The sequence below is a fragment of the Bombina bombina genome, chromosome 6 (assembly GCF_027579735.1).
Source record: "Bombina bombina isolate aBomBom1 chromosome 6, aBomBom1.pri, whole genome shotgun sequence".
Classification (NCBI taxonomy): domain Eukaryota; kingdom Metazoa; phylum Chordata; class Amphibia; order Anura; family Bombinatoridae; genus Bombina; species Bombina bombina.
Genome location: NC_069504.1, coordinates 1,012,523,508 through 1,012,539,849, shown reverse-complemented (window position 1 = coordinate 1,012,539,849; position 16,342 = coordinate 1,012,523,508). Strand labels below are relative to the sequence as shown.

At 35.5% G+C, this 16,342-nt stretch overlaps 1 protein-coding gene across 1 annotated transcript in view; it reads right to left on the bottom strand.

The window, feature by feature from the left end:
- VWF (von Willebrand factor) overlaps nt 1-16,342 on the bottom strand; it is a 424,292-nt gene that overhangs the window by 30,382 nt on the left and 377,568 nt on the right. Inside the window, exons 44-46 of the mRNA XM_053718732.1 lie at nt 14,661-14,786; nt 12,236-12,419; nt 8,774-8,814 (exon numbers count right to left, since the gene is read on the bottom strand). Of these exons, the coding sequence (XP_053574707.1) occupies nt 8,774-8,814; nt 12,236-12,419; nt 14,661-14,786 (351 nt within the window). The remainder of the gene's footprint in view (nt 1-8,773; nt 8,815-12,235; nt 12,420-14,660; nt 14,787-16,342) is intronic.

Sequence of the window (16,342 nt, the reverse complement as noted above, 5' to 3'; positions counted from 1 at the left end):
CCTAAAGCTAAGTCTAACCCTAACACTAACACCCCCCTAAGTTAAATATAATTTAAAACTAACGAAATAAATTAACTCTTATTAAATAAATTATTCCTATTTAAAGCTAAATACTTACCTGTAAAATAAACCCTAATATAGCTACAATATAAATTATAATTATATTATAGCTATTTTAGGAGTTATATTTATTTTACAGGTAACTTTGTATTTATTTTAACCAGGTACAATAGCTATTAAATAGTTAAGAACTATTTAATAGCTAAAATAGTTAAAATAATTACAAAATTACCTGTAAAATAAATCCTAATTAAACCTAACACTACACGATCAATAAATTAATTAAATAAAATACCTGCAATTATCTACAATTAAACCTAACACTACACTATCAATAAATAAATTAAATACAATACCTACAAATAAATACAATGAAATAAACTAACTAAAGTACAAAAAATAAAAAAGAACTAAGTTACAAAAAATAAAAAAATATTTACAAACATTAGAAAAATATTACAACAATTTTAAACTAATTACACCTACTCTAAGCCCCCTAATAAAATAACAAAGCCCCCCAAAATAAAAAAATGCCCTACCCTATTCTAAATTTAAAAAGTTCAAAGCTCTTTTACCTTACCAGCCCTGAACAGGGCCCTTTGCGGGGCATGCCCCAAAGAATTCAGCTCTTTTGCCTGTAAAAAAACCACATACAATACCCCCCCCCCAACATTACAACCCACCACCCACATACCCCTAATCTAACCCAAACCCCCCTTAAATAAACCTAACACTAAGCCACTGAAGATCTTCCTACCTTATCTTCACCATACCAGGTTCACCGATCCGTCCTCGGAAGTCTTGATCCAAGCCTCGGAAGTGTTGATCCAAGCCCAAGCGGGGGGCTGAAGAGTGACGTCCATCCTCGGGGTGAAGTCTGGATCCAAGCGGCGGCTGAAGAACTCCATCATCGGGCTGAAGTCGGAAGTTCATCATCGGGATGAAGTCTTCTATCAAGCCGCATCTTCAATCTTCTTTCTTCTGGAGCGGAGCGGAGCGGAGCGGAGCCATCTTCTTTCCAACAGACGCGGATCCAACCTCTTCAACCGACGCCTACTTGCCGAATGACGGTTCCTTTAAATGACGTCATCCAAGATGGCGTCCCTTGGATCAGCCAATCGGAATGAACTTGATTCTGATTGGCTGATTCCATCAGCCAATCAGAATATTCCTACCTTAATTCCGATTGGCTGATAGAATCCTATCAGCCAATCGGAATTCGAGGGACGCCATCTTGGATGACGTCATTTAAAGGAACCGTCATTCGGCGAGTAGGCGTCGGTTGAAGAGGTTGGATCCGCGTCGGTTGGAAAGAAGATGGCTCCGCTCCGCTCCAGAAGAAAGAAGATTGAAGATGCGGCTTGATAGAAGACTTCATCCCGATGATGGACTTCTGACTTCAGCCCGATGATGGAGTTCTTCAGCCGCCGCTTGGATCCAGACTTCAGCCCGAGGATGGACGTCACTCTTCAGCCCCCTGCTTGGGCTTGGATCAACACTTCCGAGGCTTGGATCAAGACTTCCGAGGACGGATCGGTGAACCTGGTATGGTGAAGATAAGGTAGGAAGATCTTCAGTGGCTTAGTGTTAGGTTTATTTAAGGGGGGTTTGGGTTAGATTAGGGCTATGTGGGTGGTGGGTTGTAATGTTGGGGGGGGGTATTGTATGTGTTTTTTTTACAGGCAAAAGAGCTTAATTCTTTGGGGCATGCCCCGCAAAGGGCCCTGTTCAGGGCTGGTAAGGTAAAAGAGCTTTGAACTTTTTAAATTTAAAATAGGGTAGGGCATTTTTTTATTTTGGGGGGCTTTGTTATTTTATTAGGGGGCTTAGAGTAGGTGTAATTAGTTTAAAATTGTTGTAATATTTTTCTAATGTTTGTAAATATTTTTTTTTTTTTGTAACTTAGTTCTTTTTTATTTTTTGTACTTTAGTTAGTTTATTTCATTGTATTTATTTGTAGGTATTGTATTTAATTTATTTATTGATAGTGTAGTGTTAGGTTTAATTGTAGATAATTGTAGGTATTTTATTTAATTAATTTATTGATCGTGTAGTGTTAGGTTTAATTAGGATTTATTTTACAGGTAATTTTGTAATTATTTTAACTATTTTAGCTATTAAATAGTTCTTAACTATTTAATAGCTATTGTACCTGGTTAAAATAAATACAAAGTTACCTGTAAAATAAATATAAATCCTAAAATAGCTATAATATAATTATAATTTATATTGTAGCTATATTAGGGTTTATTTTACAGGTAAGTATTTAGCTTTAAATAGGAATAATTTATTTAATAAGAGTTAATTTATTTTGTTAGATTTAAATTATATTTAACTTAGGGGGGTGTTAGTGTTAGGGTTAGAGTTAGCTTTAGGGGTTAATCCATTTATTACAGTAGCGGCGAGATTCGGTCGGCAGATTAGGGGTTAATAATTGAAGTTAGGTGTCGGCGATGTTAGGGAGGGCAGATTAGGGGTTAATACTATTTATTATAGGGTTATTGAGGCGGGAGTGAGGCGGATTAGGGGTTAATAACTTTATTATAGTAGCGGTGCGGTCCGCTCGGCAGATTAGGGGTTAATAAGTGTAGGCAGGTGGAGGCGACGTTGAGGTGGGCAGATTAGGGGTTAATAAATATAATATAGGGGTCGGCGGTGTTAGGGGCAGCAGATTAGGGGTACATAAGGATAACGTAGGTGGCGGCGCTTTGCGGTCGGCAGATTAGGGGTTAATTATTGTAGGTAGCTGGCGGCGACGTTGTGGGGGGCAGATTAGGGGTTAATTAATATAATATAGGGGTCGGCGGTGTTAGGGGCAGCAGATTAGGGGTACATAACTATAATGTATGTTGCGGCGGTTTACGGAGCGGCAGATTAGGGGTTTAAAAAAATATGCAGGTGTCAGCGATAGCGGGGGCGGCAGATTAGAGGTTAATAAGTGTAAGGTTAGGGGTGTGTAGACTCGGGGTACATGTTAGGGTGTTAGGTGCAGACGTAGGAAGTGTTTCCCCATAGAAAACAATGGGGCTGCGTTAGGAGCTGAACGCGGCTTTTTGCAGGTGTTAGGTTTTTTTTCAGCTCAAACAGCCCCATTGTTTTCTATGGGGGAATCGTGCACAAGCACGTTTTTGAAGCTGGCCGCGTCCGTAAGCACCGCTGGTATCGAGAGTTGCAGTGGCGTTAAATTATGCTCTACGCTCCCTTTTTGGAGCCTAACGCACTGAAAACCCAGCCATTCTGTGAACTCTAAATACCAGCGTTATTTAAAAGGTGCGGCCAGAAAAAAGCATGCGTAGCTAACGCACCCCTTTGGCCGCAGAACTCTAAATCTAGGCGTAAGAGAACAAAGGAAATTTGATGATAAAAATAAATTGGAAAGTTGTTTAAAATCGCATGCCCTATCTGAATCATGAAAGTTTAAATTTGACTACACTATTCCTTTAACGGCTGAAGCATATCATAATTGGAGACATATACTGGCAATACCAGCTGAAGTTCAGACATCTTTATCTACTGAAAACAAGAGCAATATTGTGAGCAACCCCATAGTTATCTGAGCTCAATAATGCACACATTACAATGAATAAGAGCATGTATTTTTTGTTTGCATTTGTATGTCCCTTTAATACAGGTTCTGGTTTACTTTATCTTCCATGAAAAATAAAACGGCTCTTGTTTATTAAATAATATCAAATTGTAATGTTAACTAAAATCTAAACAGAATGTAAGTTTATTATTATAGTTAAAAAAGTTAAAAAAAATGCTCCCTGCTTATAAATGATGGCAGCAGCAATGTGTTTGGTGCATTTCAAAGTACAAAGTCGGAGGGACAATGTATTCTCAGAATTATCACTTGTACATTTTAAGCCACCTGTGTTAACAGGTCTCGGGAGAAATTGACCAACTTTCCTAGCAACCAAACATCTGCTGCCTATCTTAATTACTCCCCTGCTCTGAGTCATTATCTACAGAGACTTGTTTTGTCTTTAAAAATTATTTTCTGAAATGTAAAGGCTGAGCAATAGAATCAAGTACTGTACATCAGTATGCTGTGATTACTTAAAGGGACATCAAAGTGAAACAAGAAAAGTAAGTTGTTGGAACATTTTCTTATTGCAATATTAATTGCATTTAAAAGGGGCCTAAAACCCAAATATTTTCTTTCATGATTCAGACAAAGCATTTGATTTTAAACAACTTTCCAATTTACTTCTATTAACTAACTTGTTTTGTTCTTTAAGTATACTTTGTTGAAAAGGATATCTAGGTAGGCTCATGAGCAGCTGATTGGTGGCTGCACATATCTACCTCATGTTATTGACTAACCCAATCTGGTCAGCTAGCTCCCAGTAGTACATTCTTGCTTTGACAAAGGATACCAAGAGAATGAAGCAAATTAGAAAATGAAAGTAAGTTGAAAAAATACTTAAAATTGTATTCTCTATCTGAATCATGAAAGATTATTTTTGTGTTTCATGTCCCTTTAAGTATGTATTTAACCCTTTGCAGGTTAACATTAGCTCCATGGCAGCAATGCACTACTGGTCAGTAGCTGAACACAGTTGATGAGCCAATAATAAGAAGCATATGTATGTAGACACCAATCCCCAGCTATGTTCAGCCCTGGAGAAGAAGTGCATTGTTGATCACTAAATGTGTAACCCACTTTCAGGGGTTAAAGTCATATTTATAATCAAGTAAAAGTGAAATAATAAAATGTGTATTTACATTTGTAATTTGATGTCCCTTTAAGGTAGGCAAATGAAAGCTCAGTTTCATGATACGCACATGCACACACATGCATGCAAACACTCACAGTCTAGATTATACCCAGCCTTGTGCTTTCACATCTCACAGCTTGTTTTATATGTGCTATCTACACCATCATCAAACAATTTCCCATACAAACATACATGCCCCCCCCCCCGAGTTTCCTGTAAGTAACAAGCTCTGTCTCAATCCCAGAGGTATAGAAACTCCAGATATAAAATGTCAGCACAGGTCATGAAAGATACATCTGCCTTCTTGAGAACAAATGACTCAATCAAAACAAAAGGACAGGATCACCTGTGCTCAGGTGAGGGTATCTTCACATTAAAGGGACATGAACCCCAAAATGTTCTCTTCATGATTCAGACAGAGTATGTCATTTTAAACAACTTTCCAATTTTCATCTATTATCTAATTTGCTTAGTGCTCTTTGTATCCTTTGTTGAAAATCATACCAAGGTAGGCCCAGGAACTGAGAGCTAAATATCTATTGTTATTGGCTTATGTATGTGTTCAGCTAGTTCCCAGTAGTGTATTGGTGCTCCTTCAGCAAAGAATACTTACAGAATGAAGCAAAATTGATAAAGGAAGTAAACTGGAAAGTTATTTTAAAATCTATGCTTTAACTGAATCACAAAATAAAGATTTGGGGCTTTATGTACCTTTAAATGTTCTTGTGAGCTAAAAATTGAAGTTGAAGTGGCCTGGACGAGCAATGTTCGTCATGCGCATTGTGACCTGTGGACACATGACAAGACCTTTTCATCAAGCATGGGGGTCACCGATCAAAAACTGTTTTAGGTGATCCCCCGCAATACAGTTCGAGATTGTTGGTGGCCTAGTGGGTGGCACTCTCAGGCTTCATGAGAGTGCTGGTGATGTCATTACGTACGCACATGGTGATTTCACAAAGGGGGCAGAACCAGGAAGCTTAATGTAGCTGCAAGGGAGATGGATGGGGGGAGCTTCTTCAAACCCCTCGATCTCAGCTCTCTTAGCAGCTACAAACCTCCAAGACCCCTCATTTCAAATGGGAGAAGTACCACACAGCAGATTTTTTAAAAAATAAAGTAAAAAAAACAAAACACGTGGATTTGCTTGGGAATGGGTCATTATATGTGCAATAAAAAATCTGGTATGTCTAGAGACCTCTAATTAAATGTATTTTCTAGTAGACAAGTTGGTCTCTCAAAAAAAAGACATGAATTTTGTCTTGCAAGAAAAAAAAGTTATTTTATTTCATTACTGTACAATGGGGCCTCTATAATTTATATTATAACCCACAAAAGCCTGTATTGCACCCTATTTCACACGAGGCTACCTTTGATTAAAATTTAGTAAGGGATCACAGTAACAGAAGTTGTAATTTGGCCTTTTTTAATATTATTTATTAAAATCTTAGCAAATAATAAACTTTTTCCCCCCACAGTTTTTGCCATAGCTATTTCATATACCATGAATTATAAATATAATAGTGGCATATTGTGAACCTGCTGGGCCTCCTGAAAACAACAATATATCCTTTGTGTGGGTCACTAACTGAAATTTGATTTACAATAGGGTTTAAATGTACATACCAAAAAAGTTTACAATTGGCTCAGCACTGGGGTCAAAAAAGGCTTAGTCGTGAAAGGGTTAAAAAGCTCTGCTACAAGACTCCTCTGGCAGCTCACACATTTTATTTTTAAAATTAGTATCAATGGACGGTACGGCCAATGGCAAGGCAACCTTTCACCTCCCTGTTATGCACACTCTAGTATTATGCCACTCTAAGCAGGTATATCACACATGCTGAGCAGTCAGCCTGAAATACGCAGAAAGGGAAGGGTAGGGGGCAGGGGACAACCTTATCATGGGTTGTACTACCTGATGATGATTTTGAGGGGGGGTACCTGGCAGGCTTGGTGGGAACCTGGAGGAGCAATATGGTAGACATTTTTTAAAGGGACATTTTTTTTTTTTTTTTTTTTTTAATCTTGCAGCTAAAACATTTATTTTTTGCTCCCTGGCTTCTTTAAATCAAACACTATGTTTATTGAGCCAGATTACGAGTAAAGCACAAAGTTTGCATGTAAGAGATAAGGGGTTTATCATGGGTGGGCTTACCACTGGGATTACAAGTTGAAATTAAATGTGATCGCTTGAGCGTAATCGCTATTTACGCTACCATGATTACTGTGAATTCACAGCTCTGGTTAACTGTTTTGTGAAACTAAAAAGTTGCACAAAACACATCAAAAATACATTAGAAAGTAAACTTACACTCTTAATAACATTATCTAATAAAAATTATTAAAACAAAAATACAAACAAAAGTTATAAGGGCTCAAAGATATGAGGTCTCAGGTGTTAGAAAAAAAAAGGCAGGCAAATGGCTTTAACATTGCAATACATGCAAATACATGTCTAAATATATGTCTAAAGATATATATGTGTATATATATATTTATATATATATATATATATATATATATACATTTAATGCAGAATGCTAGAAATACAATACATTATTGATGAAATATGCAAGTATATATATACAAGCTGTTGCCCGCGGCTTCGCTCGCATGGATTTTGTGATTTTCCAAAAATAGCGGAAAAACCCGACCACTCGCAACGACATGTGCCCTCACTTGTGTGCCTTTTGGGTTGCACACTCGCTGACATGAACTTCTTGAGTTTTTGTTAGTTTGCTGTGTTTCTCATAATTTAAATAACAATTTTCATGTCTTTGCTTTATGAGATATAGGTTTCCTTATAAATCACCCCCCTTAAGTTGAATTTTTGGGAAATGTTAAAACGTGCTTTTAACGAAAAATCTAAATACCAATTTTCACGTCTGTAACATTGTCGTTTTTTGAGATATAGTTATCCTTATAAAAAAGTTCACCCCCTTTTTCACCCCTTAGGGACGTAATTTCCAAAAATCCTTCCTTAGTGGGTGCCAACGTCATAAAAACAACGTAACATCCAAATTTCACGTTACTAGGTTAAACGGTTTTAGCTGGTCGTTGATGAGTCAGTCAGTCAGTCAGGACTTCTTCTTTTATGGATATGTATATATATATATATATATATATATATATATATATATATATATATATATATATATACATATACACCTATATTTTATTCCTGTTGTATCCACATCTTCCCAAAAATAAATTCAGGTGCAAAACTACCATCTGTGCAGCAGGTGCAGTGGTACCAGGGCCCAAGTGCTGGAGGAGCCAATAGTAACCAGTCCATACATAGGTGTGTGCAGAATGTGTACAATTCTAATGCAGGTGAGCCTTTTATTAGCGCAGGTTGTATCTATCTATCTACAAAATCATTATACAGAGCCTCATGTATATAATTTCTATTGCCTACTACCAAGTTACCTTTGGGAGGCCCAAAAAAACACCTGCACCAAGGCCCACTTTTGATTAGGTCAGCTACTGAATGAATTGTAACCTTTTCCAGCCAGTTGTTATAACTACAGGGATAAACTGACATAATAACAAGAGGAGCTGTGAAGTGTCAAGTAAACAGCTCACTTAGGTATAACAACTCCTCGTTGCTTATTGTAGCGTGCTGGGTATTCAGAGTACACTAGCAAACTGATCGTGGGCAAACTGCAGCCATCCAGAAGATTGAGAGGTGCAGTCAACAAACACCAGACCTGTAGATAGTATTTTATTTCAACCCAGAATTGTAACATCATGAAATTTGTGCTCTCAGCCCAAATGAGACAACCTTTTTCTAAGGCCTGACTGCAGTTACAGTTCCTTCTGCTCTTCTCTTTTGTGGATTCCTCTGGGTGGCTATAGTTTGCCCATGGTCAGTTTGTTGTTATAATGAGAAATATGGATCAAAGCAGCAGTGGCTTTCAACACCTTTCTCAGATGTACCTTACAATAACTAAATATTTACATTTACTGGAAATAAAATTATTTTTTCTCACCGCAATGATAGTTCCATTACGAATACAGCCAGGTATTGGATCTGCATGAAAACAAAAAAGCTGTGGTTATTCTTTGTTCTTTGCCTTTTTTTCTTAAAGGGACATGAAACCCAAATATTTTTTCTTTCATTATTCAGTGAAATCATGAGATTTTAAACAACTTTCTAATTTAATTCTATTATCTAATTTGTTTTGTTCTCTTGGTACTTGGCTGATTGGTAGCTGCACGTACATGACTTATGTTATTGGCTTACCCTTGTGCATTGCTGTTTCTTGAACAAAAGATACCAAGAGAATGAAGTACATTACATAATCTAAGTGAATTGGAAAGTTGTTTAAAATTGTATTCTCTTTCTGAATCATGAAAGAATACTTTTGGGTTTCATGTCTCCCTAACGATTTACAGGAGGGGATACTTGCTGAATACTTTTCACATACAAGGCTAGATTAGTTGAGCACAATCAGTAATGCACTGTGAATTCTTTTGCACTTGGACCCATGCAAATAATAACATATGATTGAGTATTAGAAGTTGTTAGTTAAAATGAATTGTAACCAAAGTGAAATGTTTTAACCAAAGAATTTGCGCTACCCAAGATAAATTTTGTAGTGCACATTATACTACCACTCGCACAACATACTGTATATTAAAGGGCCAGTAAACCTAGCAAATAATGTTATATAATTCTGCACATAGTGCAGAATTATATAACATTAGCTTAGCGCCAGGTTTCTAAAGCAAATTGTTAGATAGATATTTAGAAAAAAAAAACAGAACGCTACTCCTGGCTCTACTGAGCTGGTCTGTTTTCTTCTCCTAAGCGCATCTGGGCACGCTGTCTAATCACAGCCGGCCCAATCGCACTATTAAACTCAATGTAGCTCGCTCCTGCTACCAGACCAGAGCGGGGGCGAGCTACTTTGATTTTAATAGAGCGATCGGGCATGCTGTGACTAGACAGCGTGACCGCGATACGCTTAACAGAAGAAAACAGACCAACTCAGTAGAGCCAGGAGCAGAGTTCTGTTTTCTTTGCTAAATATCTATCTAAAATTTGCTTTAGAAACCTGGCGCTAAGCTAATGTTATATAATTCTGCACTATGTGCAGAATTATATAACATTATTTGCTAGGTTTACTGGCCCTTTAATCAAGAACTGTAATACCAGCGGAACTGCATGGCTTTGCTTGTGCAATGATAAATGTGAACAATAGATGTTACCTTGCCCTTTGCAAGTGGACAGGTTTCCTGCTTGGTAACATTAGTCTGCCTACATATGAATAAATTTGGTGCTGAACCCTTTTTTAAATGGAATGGACAAAATATTTGCTTTCAATGGGGTATATTTATCAAAGCGTCAATCTCAGTGCATTCAGCGGCGTCAGTACACTCACCAGACATCGCTGACGTGGATCCACATACGATCCCCTTATTTATAAAAAAAAAACATCAAAAAAATGCGCGATGAGCATCGGACTGTTAACTGATAGTCATCGATGATGCGGTTATTCAGGTTTCTCCCAACTTTATTTATACCATTTCATTATTGTCCATGAACAAGCACATTTCTCTAAAGCTAATCTTTTATTTTTCATCTGTTAATGTCCAAGAAATAGCTACATTTATACCTCAGCAAACAATATCTCATAGAAAGTAATTTTTATATTTATTTGTTATATGATACTTTCACATAAATTAATGTGTATTTGTATTTCTAGACGTAATGATATGCTTTTATCTATTTTTTTTTAGAAATGATTATTAATGCTAGAATTTGTATATATATCTTTGCACATACTTGTGTATATATATATATATATATATTTATATATATATATATGTGTGTGTGTGTGTGTGTGTGTGTGTTATGTCAGAAATCTTTTGCAAACATATTTACCTGTCCCTAAGTTCCTTTTTTTGTTCGAAACAATGTTGTCTGTCATATCTCTGTGTTTATTTATACCACTATATGTATATAGTGTAAATTTATTATTATTCTGAGCAGGAATAATTGTGAATATAGCATGTCATCAGGGTATCATATGTATTTATTTGCAATCAATGGATATTTTAAAAGCTGGGCCAGTTTTCTCTCTGTACCTGTCTAATCCCTCCTGATTGCAATCTAGTTTTAAAAACCAACTTTACAAAGGTGTTATAAAATGGACTGGCATATAAGATGACATTTCTTACTGAAAATGAAATTCAAGAGAAGGAAGAAATACAGTATCTGAATCATGACAGTTTAATGTTATGTGGGCTATCCCTTTGAGCTATCAGTTTAAGATTATATTGAATAAAACATCATTCGAATTTTAAAATCATTGTCTAAAATATTACACTGTGTGTCCTAATGTCAGCATCAATGTTTATATGTAATACTAATCTCACCTATACATACTTTCAAAGTATAAACACAATGTAACAAATGGCACTGATTCTGAAGAGTGATCAATGACACAAGTATCGAGCAATTGGATTCGTTAGTGATAGTTTAAAATGTATATTTGAATCAGATTGGCTGATGTCATAAATCATGTGATTATGCATATTCCAATCAAAAGTGGTTGAAAAATTCACTAGTGTGTGGGTTGGTTCGGAGTTTGCGTCATAATTGGTGCGAAAAGTGTTGCGTCAAAATTGGTGCAAAGTGGGGCGTGTGACTTGTATTACATGGCTTAAACATGGTGCACATAGATTTTTTTCACAAAAAATAAAAAGGAAGTTTGCTATATTATGTTGTGTATTTATTTCATTTTTATCTCTATATCTATTAGAGAGACAAGTTTGGGCAAAACTTTTTAACAAATTTGGAGAAATATTGTCTCCTTGCTTTGTAATGAGAGACAAATTTGTAACACAATCCATAAGTAGTAATGTGTTTTCCATTTTTATCCCTATATCTACTAGTGCACCAAATGTGGAGCAATAATATTGTTTGATTTAGAAAGGGTATACAATTTTAATAAAGTTTCTAATTTACTTTTATTATTTTATATACTTCGTTCTCTTGCAGCATCGAACATAAGCTTTCTGTAATTTCAGACTCCCATTGATTTCTATGGCATCCTCAGCCTCAAGGGTGGCGGGCTGAAAACTAGGTACGCTGGGTCAGAATAGACAAGAGCGTACCTGTTTAATGTTTGATAAATTAGGAAAAGTGTCAAATAGAATCAAATCTGAATTCGAAACATCTGTTATGACGCAAGCATCGATCTGTGTCGGATTGAGATCGCAGTAGCATATATTACGTCACAAATTTCAACATTTGACAATCTTGGCGCTTTAATAACTACGGCGGATCAATCTTGCAACAAATACAACGCTAGATTCAAGCATATTTTCAGTTGACACTTTGATAAATATGCCCCAATGTCTCTTTAGGTGCTATTAAGTAAGAACAAAAGATTTCTAATATAAAATCATATCAATTGATCCAAAGGATGGCACTTAATGCTTACCACACTGACATAATGGACAACATTCTGATCCACTCATGCATGTCAGCTCGAATCCTGGAGGACATTTCTTTGTATGTATTACAGGGCAGGAAACATTCTTTTGTAGAACAAACACCTCATCATTCACTTGTGCGCACTCATTGATAACGCAAGGATCATAGGGAGAAGGCCATATATCACCAACCTGTTATGAATTAATGCACAAACTATATTAATTACATATTTTAAAACTGTCACAGACAAAAGTTGAAGTCTCTGAATTATATATAATGATATCAAGAATGTATCTCAAGACTAGGGATGGGCGAATGTGGTGAAAGTGCAATTTGCTTAGTAGAACAAATTGTCCTGTGGACAATCGAATATTGATAAGAATAAAAATGTATTGAAATCCAGTAATCAAATGTTATTTCCAGTTTTTATTTACAAATGTTCATAATTAGATCGAATATCCACATTTGAAATTTCAAATATAACATTCGATTTAACAAATACAATTCATAAATTCAATAGTTCATGCGGTAGGGAATTTAGTAAATTGATACATAATAGAAACAAATATATTGATTTGAATTCTATTTCGAATATTGCATAATTTGAATATTACATTTAAAGAGAGCATTAGAAATACTATTAAAAATATATTGATTCAAATTTTTCTAATTCAAATATTGCATGATACGATTTGAAATATGCAATATTCAAATTTTCAAAATTCTAATTGAATATTAAATTTAAATAAAGCATTAGAAATACTATTACATTAAATTAATGTTAGAATGTTGTACAAACATTAAAAATTCTAAACAAAGGAACGAATGTGTTAAAATTCATTTAATTTTTGGAATGTTGCAAAATATTTGCCCATCCTTACTCAGAACCGATCACCAGAGTAATCTAACAAACGTGTTTAGAAATTTGATGAAAGCAATGAACGTGAATTTCACAATGAGGTTGTCATACCTGACCTATGTTTTGTCATAACAGGGGGGTATACAAGATAATATTGTATAGGGAGGAATAAGAATGCATGTGAATACAAGACACACTGATCCTGATTCACTAATATCCAATAAACTTTGCAGTAAGACAAGCATACCTATTTCCTATGCTATAATTTAAATCGTATTCAATAAAAAAATGTATTTGGGCTCGCCAAGTGTAAGTAAATCAGCCCCTAGAATTATGTGACTTTAGATGAAAGCTTTCACTAGAGACCTCTCCCATTTTTGGTGAACTTAGGAAATTGGAATGATCTGCACAGTACAGAATATACTGCTGTACAGAGCGCTTTCACTCAGCTTTATGAATGGACGAAGTATACAAAAATGTGTTGAAAAATTATAGCTTGTATTATTTGTAATTTAACTTTTGTTTGACATTGCTTAAGGATGGGAGAGGTGAAACAAAAAACTGCATTGTGACAGCACAGTTTCTATAATGCACGTGCATGCAGAGGTTTCAGTTGCTTCCGAATGCTGCTGCTCATGGCATTTGGCTCCTTTCAGAGCCAGATTTCTTCTTGTGAAAGTGCAACACACTAAGGGCTAGATTACAAGTGGAGCACAAATCTCTGTGCGCTTGAATTGGGGCAAAAATTTGTTTTCGGGCACGTGTTAAATAACCTTGATATTACAAGTTGGAAGTAAATGCAACCGCGAGAGCACAATCGCACGAGAGCCACCTCAGACCTCAAGTGACAAAAATATAGATTTTTATTAAAAAAACATTGCAGGTGTTTAAAAAAAAATGGCAAAAGTGCTTTTACATAGGGATCCATTAGAATACATTTATTCATATTTGTAAGTCTATAAATATATTTTTTATGAATTTATATATATATATGTATGTATTTATAAGCATTTATATGTATTTCAAAGCATATAGACACATAAATATATATATATATATATATATATATATATATATATATATATATATATATATATATATATATGTGTATGTATACATTTAAATACATATATATTAATGTGTTACTATCGGGGTAGCACAAGCTGTGTCTGTTAGTTTTTCTGCATGAAAACAAGGCTCCATTAAAGTCTATGGGGAGATGCAATTATGCAATCACAATTGTGTGTTGTGCCCTTTTGAGCATGAGGATGCAACCACAAAGTTACGTTCTTTTTGCTTTCAACTTGTAATGCGTGCACACATTAACACACATGTTGAAAAAAGCAAAAATTTGCACTTTAACTGTAATCAAGGTCTAAGATCTTAGTGAGTCGCCTTTTTCCACATTCAGAGGCATTTGAAACCTCTGAATGTACATGCCTAGTATTAATTAACATATTTCACATATATTATATTAGTATATATTATATTAGCAAATATGCTCATAATACTGTTAATAGAACTACAATGAAAATAGACCATAGTGTATACTATTCCAGTTTGAGAAACGTACATTGCGATAGCGAATGGTCCCTGAGATATCCACGTCAGCTTGTCCTCTTGAGATGATCTTTTGTTCACAGACAGTCTTTTTGCACTTCCCACAACATTCATCTTTCTTCTGTACATATGTGTAGCCCTAATGAAGAAATAAAAAAGTTACTGTAATGCTATATTTATTTGAAGGGTTATGCTCCTCAATTTGTATGAAAGAGTAGTTGTTAAACATGTTGAAAATATATATTTTTTCCATGAAAAAGTAAAAGCTGTTTAAATATAAAGTGAAACTAATAGGAAGGCATGGCACACTATTGCTTATAGGCTGATAAGGTTGCTCAGTTGGTAAATGCCCTGACTACAAAAAAGCCTGTTTAAAAATCCAAGGTCACAGGTTCAAATCCCGGCATGACCAACTCAGCCCTTCATCCTTCCAAGGTTGATAAAATGAGTACCATTAAATTGGGTAATTATAACAACTATTACTATTCAGCTACCGATTTGGTTAATTCCGAGAGTGAACGCTGAAAAAGCACTTTGAGTCCCACTATGAGAAAGGCGCTATATAAATACTAGTTGTTATTATTATTATTATGATACAGACAACTTCCACTAAAAAAGTTGGCTTATTCAGCACTGGAAAGTCCATTTAAAAAAAAAAAAAAGCACTGTAACATTTTGAATGTTTGTGCAGTCAACAGATATAGCAATTCTTCAATGTAAACTCATTATTATTTAAGGTACATAATAGAAACATAGATATTGACGGCAGATAAGAGCCATAGGCCCAGCAAGTCTACCCGATATTACCTAACAGTATAAACTTATCTAGTTTGTAGGATAGCCTTATGCTTGTCCCATGCATTTTTAAAGTCCCCCACAGTGTTTGTTGCTACTACCTCTTGAGGAAGTTTATTCCATAAATCAATCACCCTTTCTGCAAAGAAGTGCTTCCTCAAATTACTCCTGAATCTACTACCCTTTAGCTTGAGCTCATGACCCCTTGTTCTTGAATTTTCCATTTTATGTAAAATACCCACAGCCTCCGTTTTACTAAGCCCTTTAACGTACTTGAAAGTTGCTATCATATCACCTCTTTCCCTTCTCTCCTCTAAGCTATACATATTTAGGTCATTGAGCCTATCCTGGTAAGTTTTATTTTTTATACCATGTACCATTTTTGTATCCCTTCTTTGCACAGATTCAAGTTTGTTAATATCCTTCTGAAGATATGGCCTCCAGAACTGCACACAATACTGAAGATGAGGCCTAACTAATGATCTATAAAGTGGCATAAGAACCTTACTATTTCTGCTGCAAATACCTCTACCAATACATCCAAGCATTCTGCTAGCCTTACTCACTGCATTACTACATTGTTTACTAAATTTGAAATCATCTGAAATAATAATTCCCAAGTCCTATTCCTCATCTGTAACAGTCAGTAAAGTGTCATTGAGTCTGTAATTAACATTTGGATTTTTCTTCCCTAAATGCATTATTTTACACTTTGCTGTGTTTAACTTTAGATCCCAGTCATTTGTCCTATCATCCAATTGTTGTATATCACTTCTCATTTTGTCTACCCCCCCGGAACATCCACTCTGTTACAAATTGTTGTATCATCTGCAAACAGACATACTTTCCCCTGTAGCCCTTTGCTGATATCACAGATAAATATGTTAAACAAAACAGGCC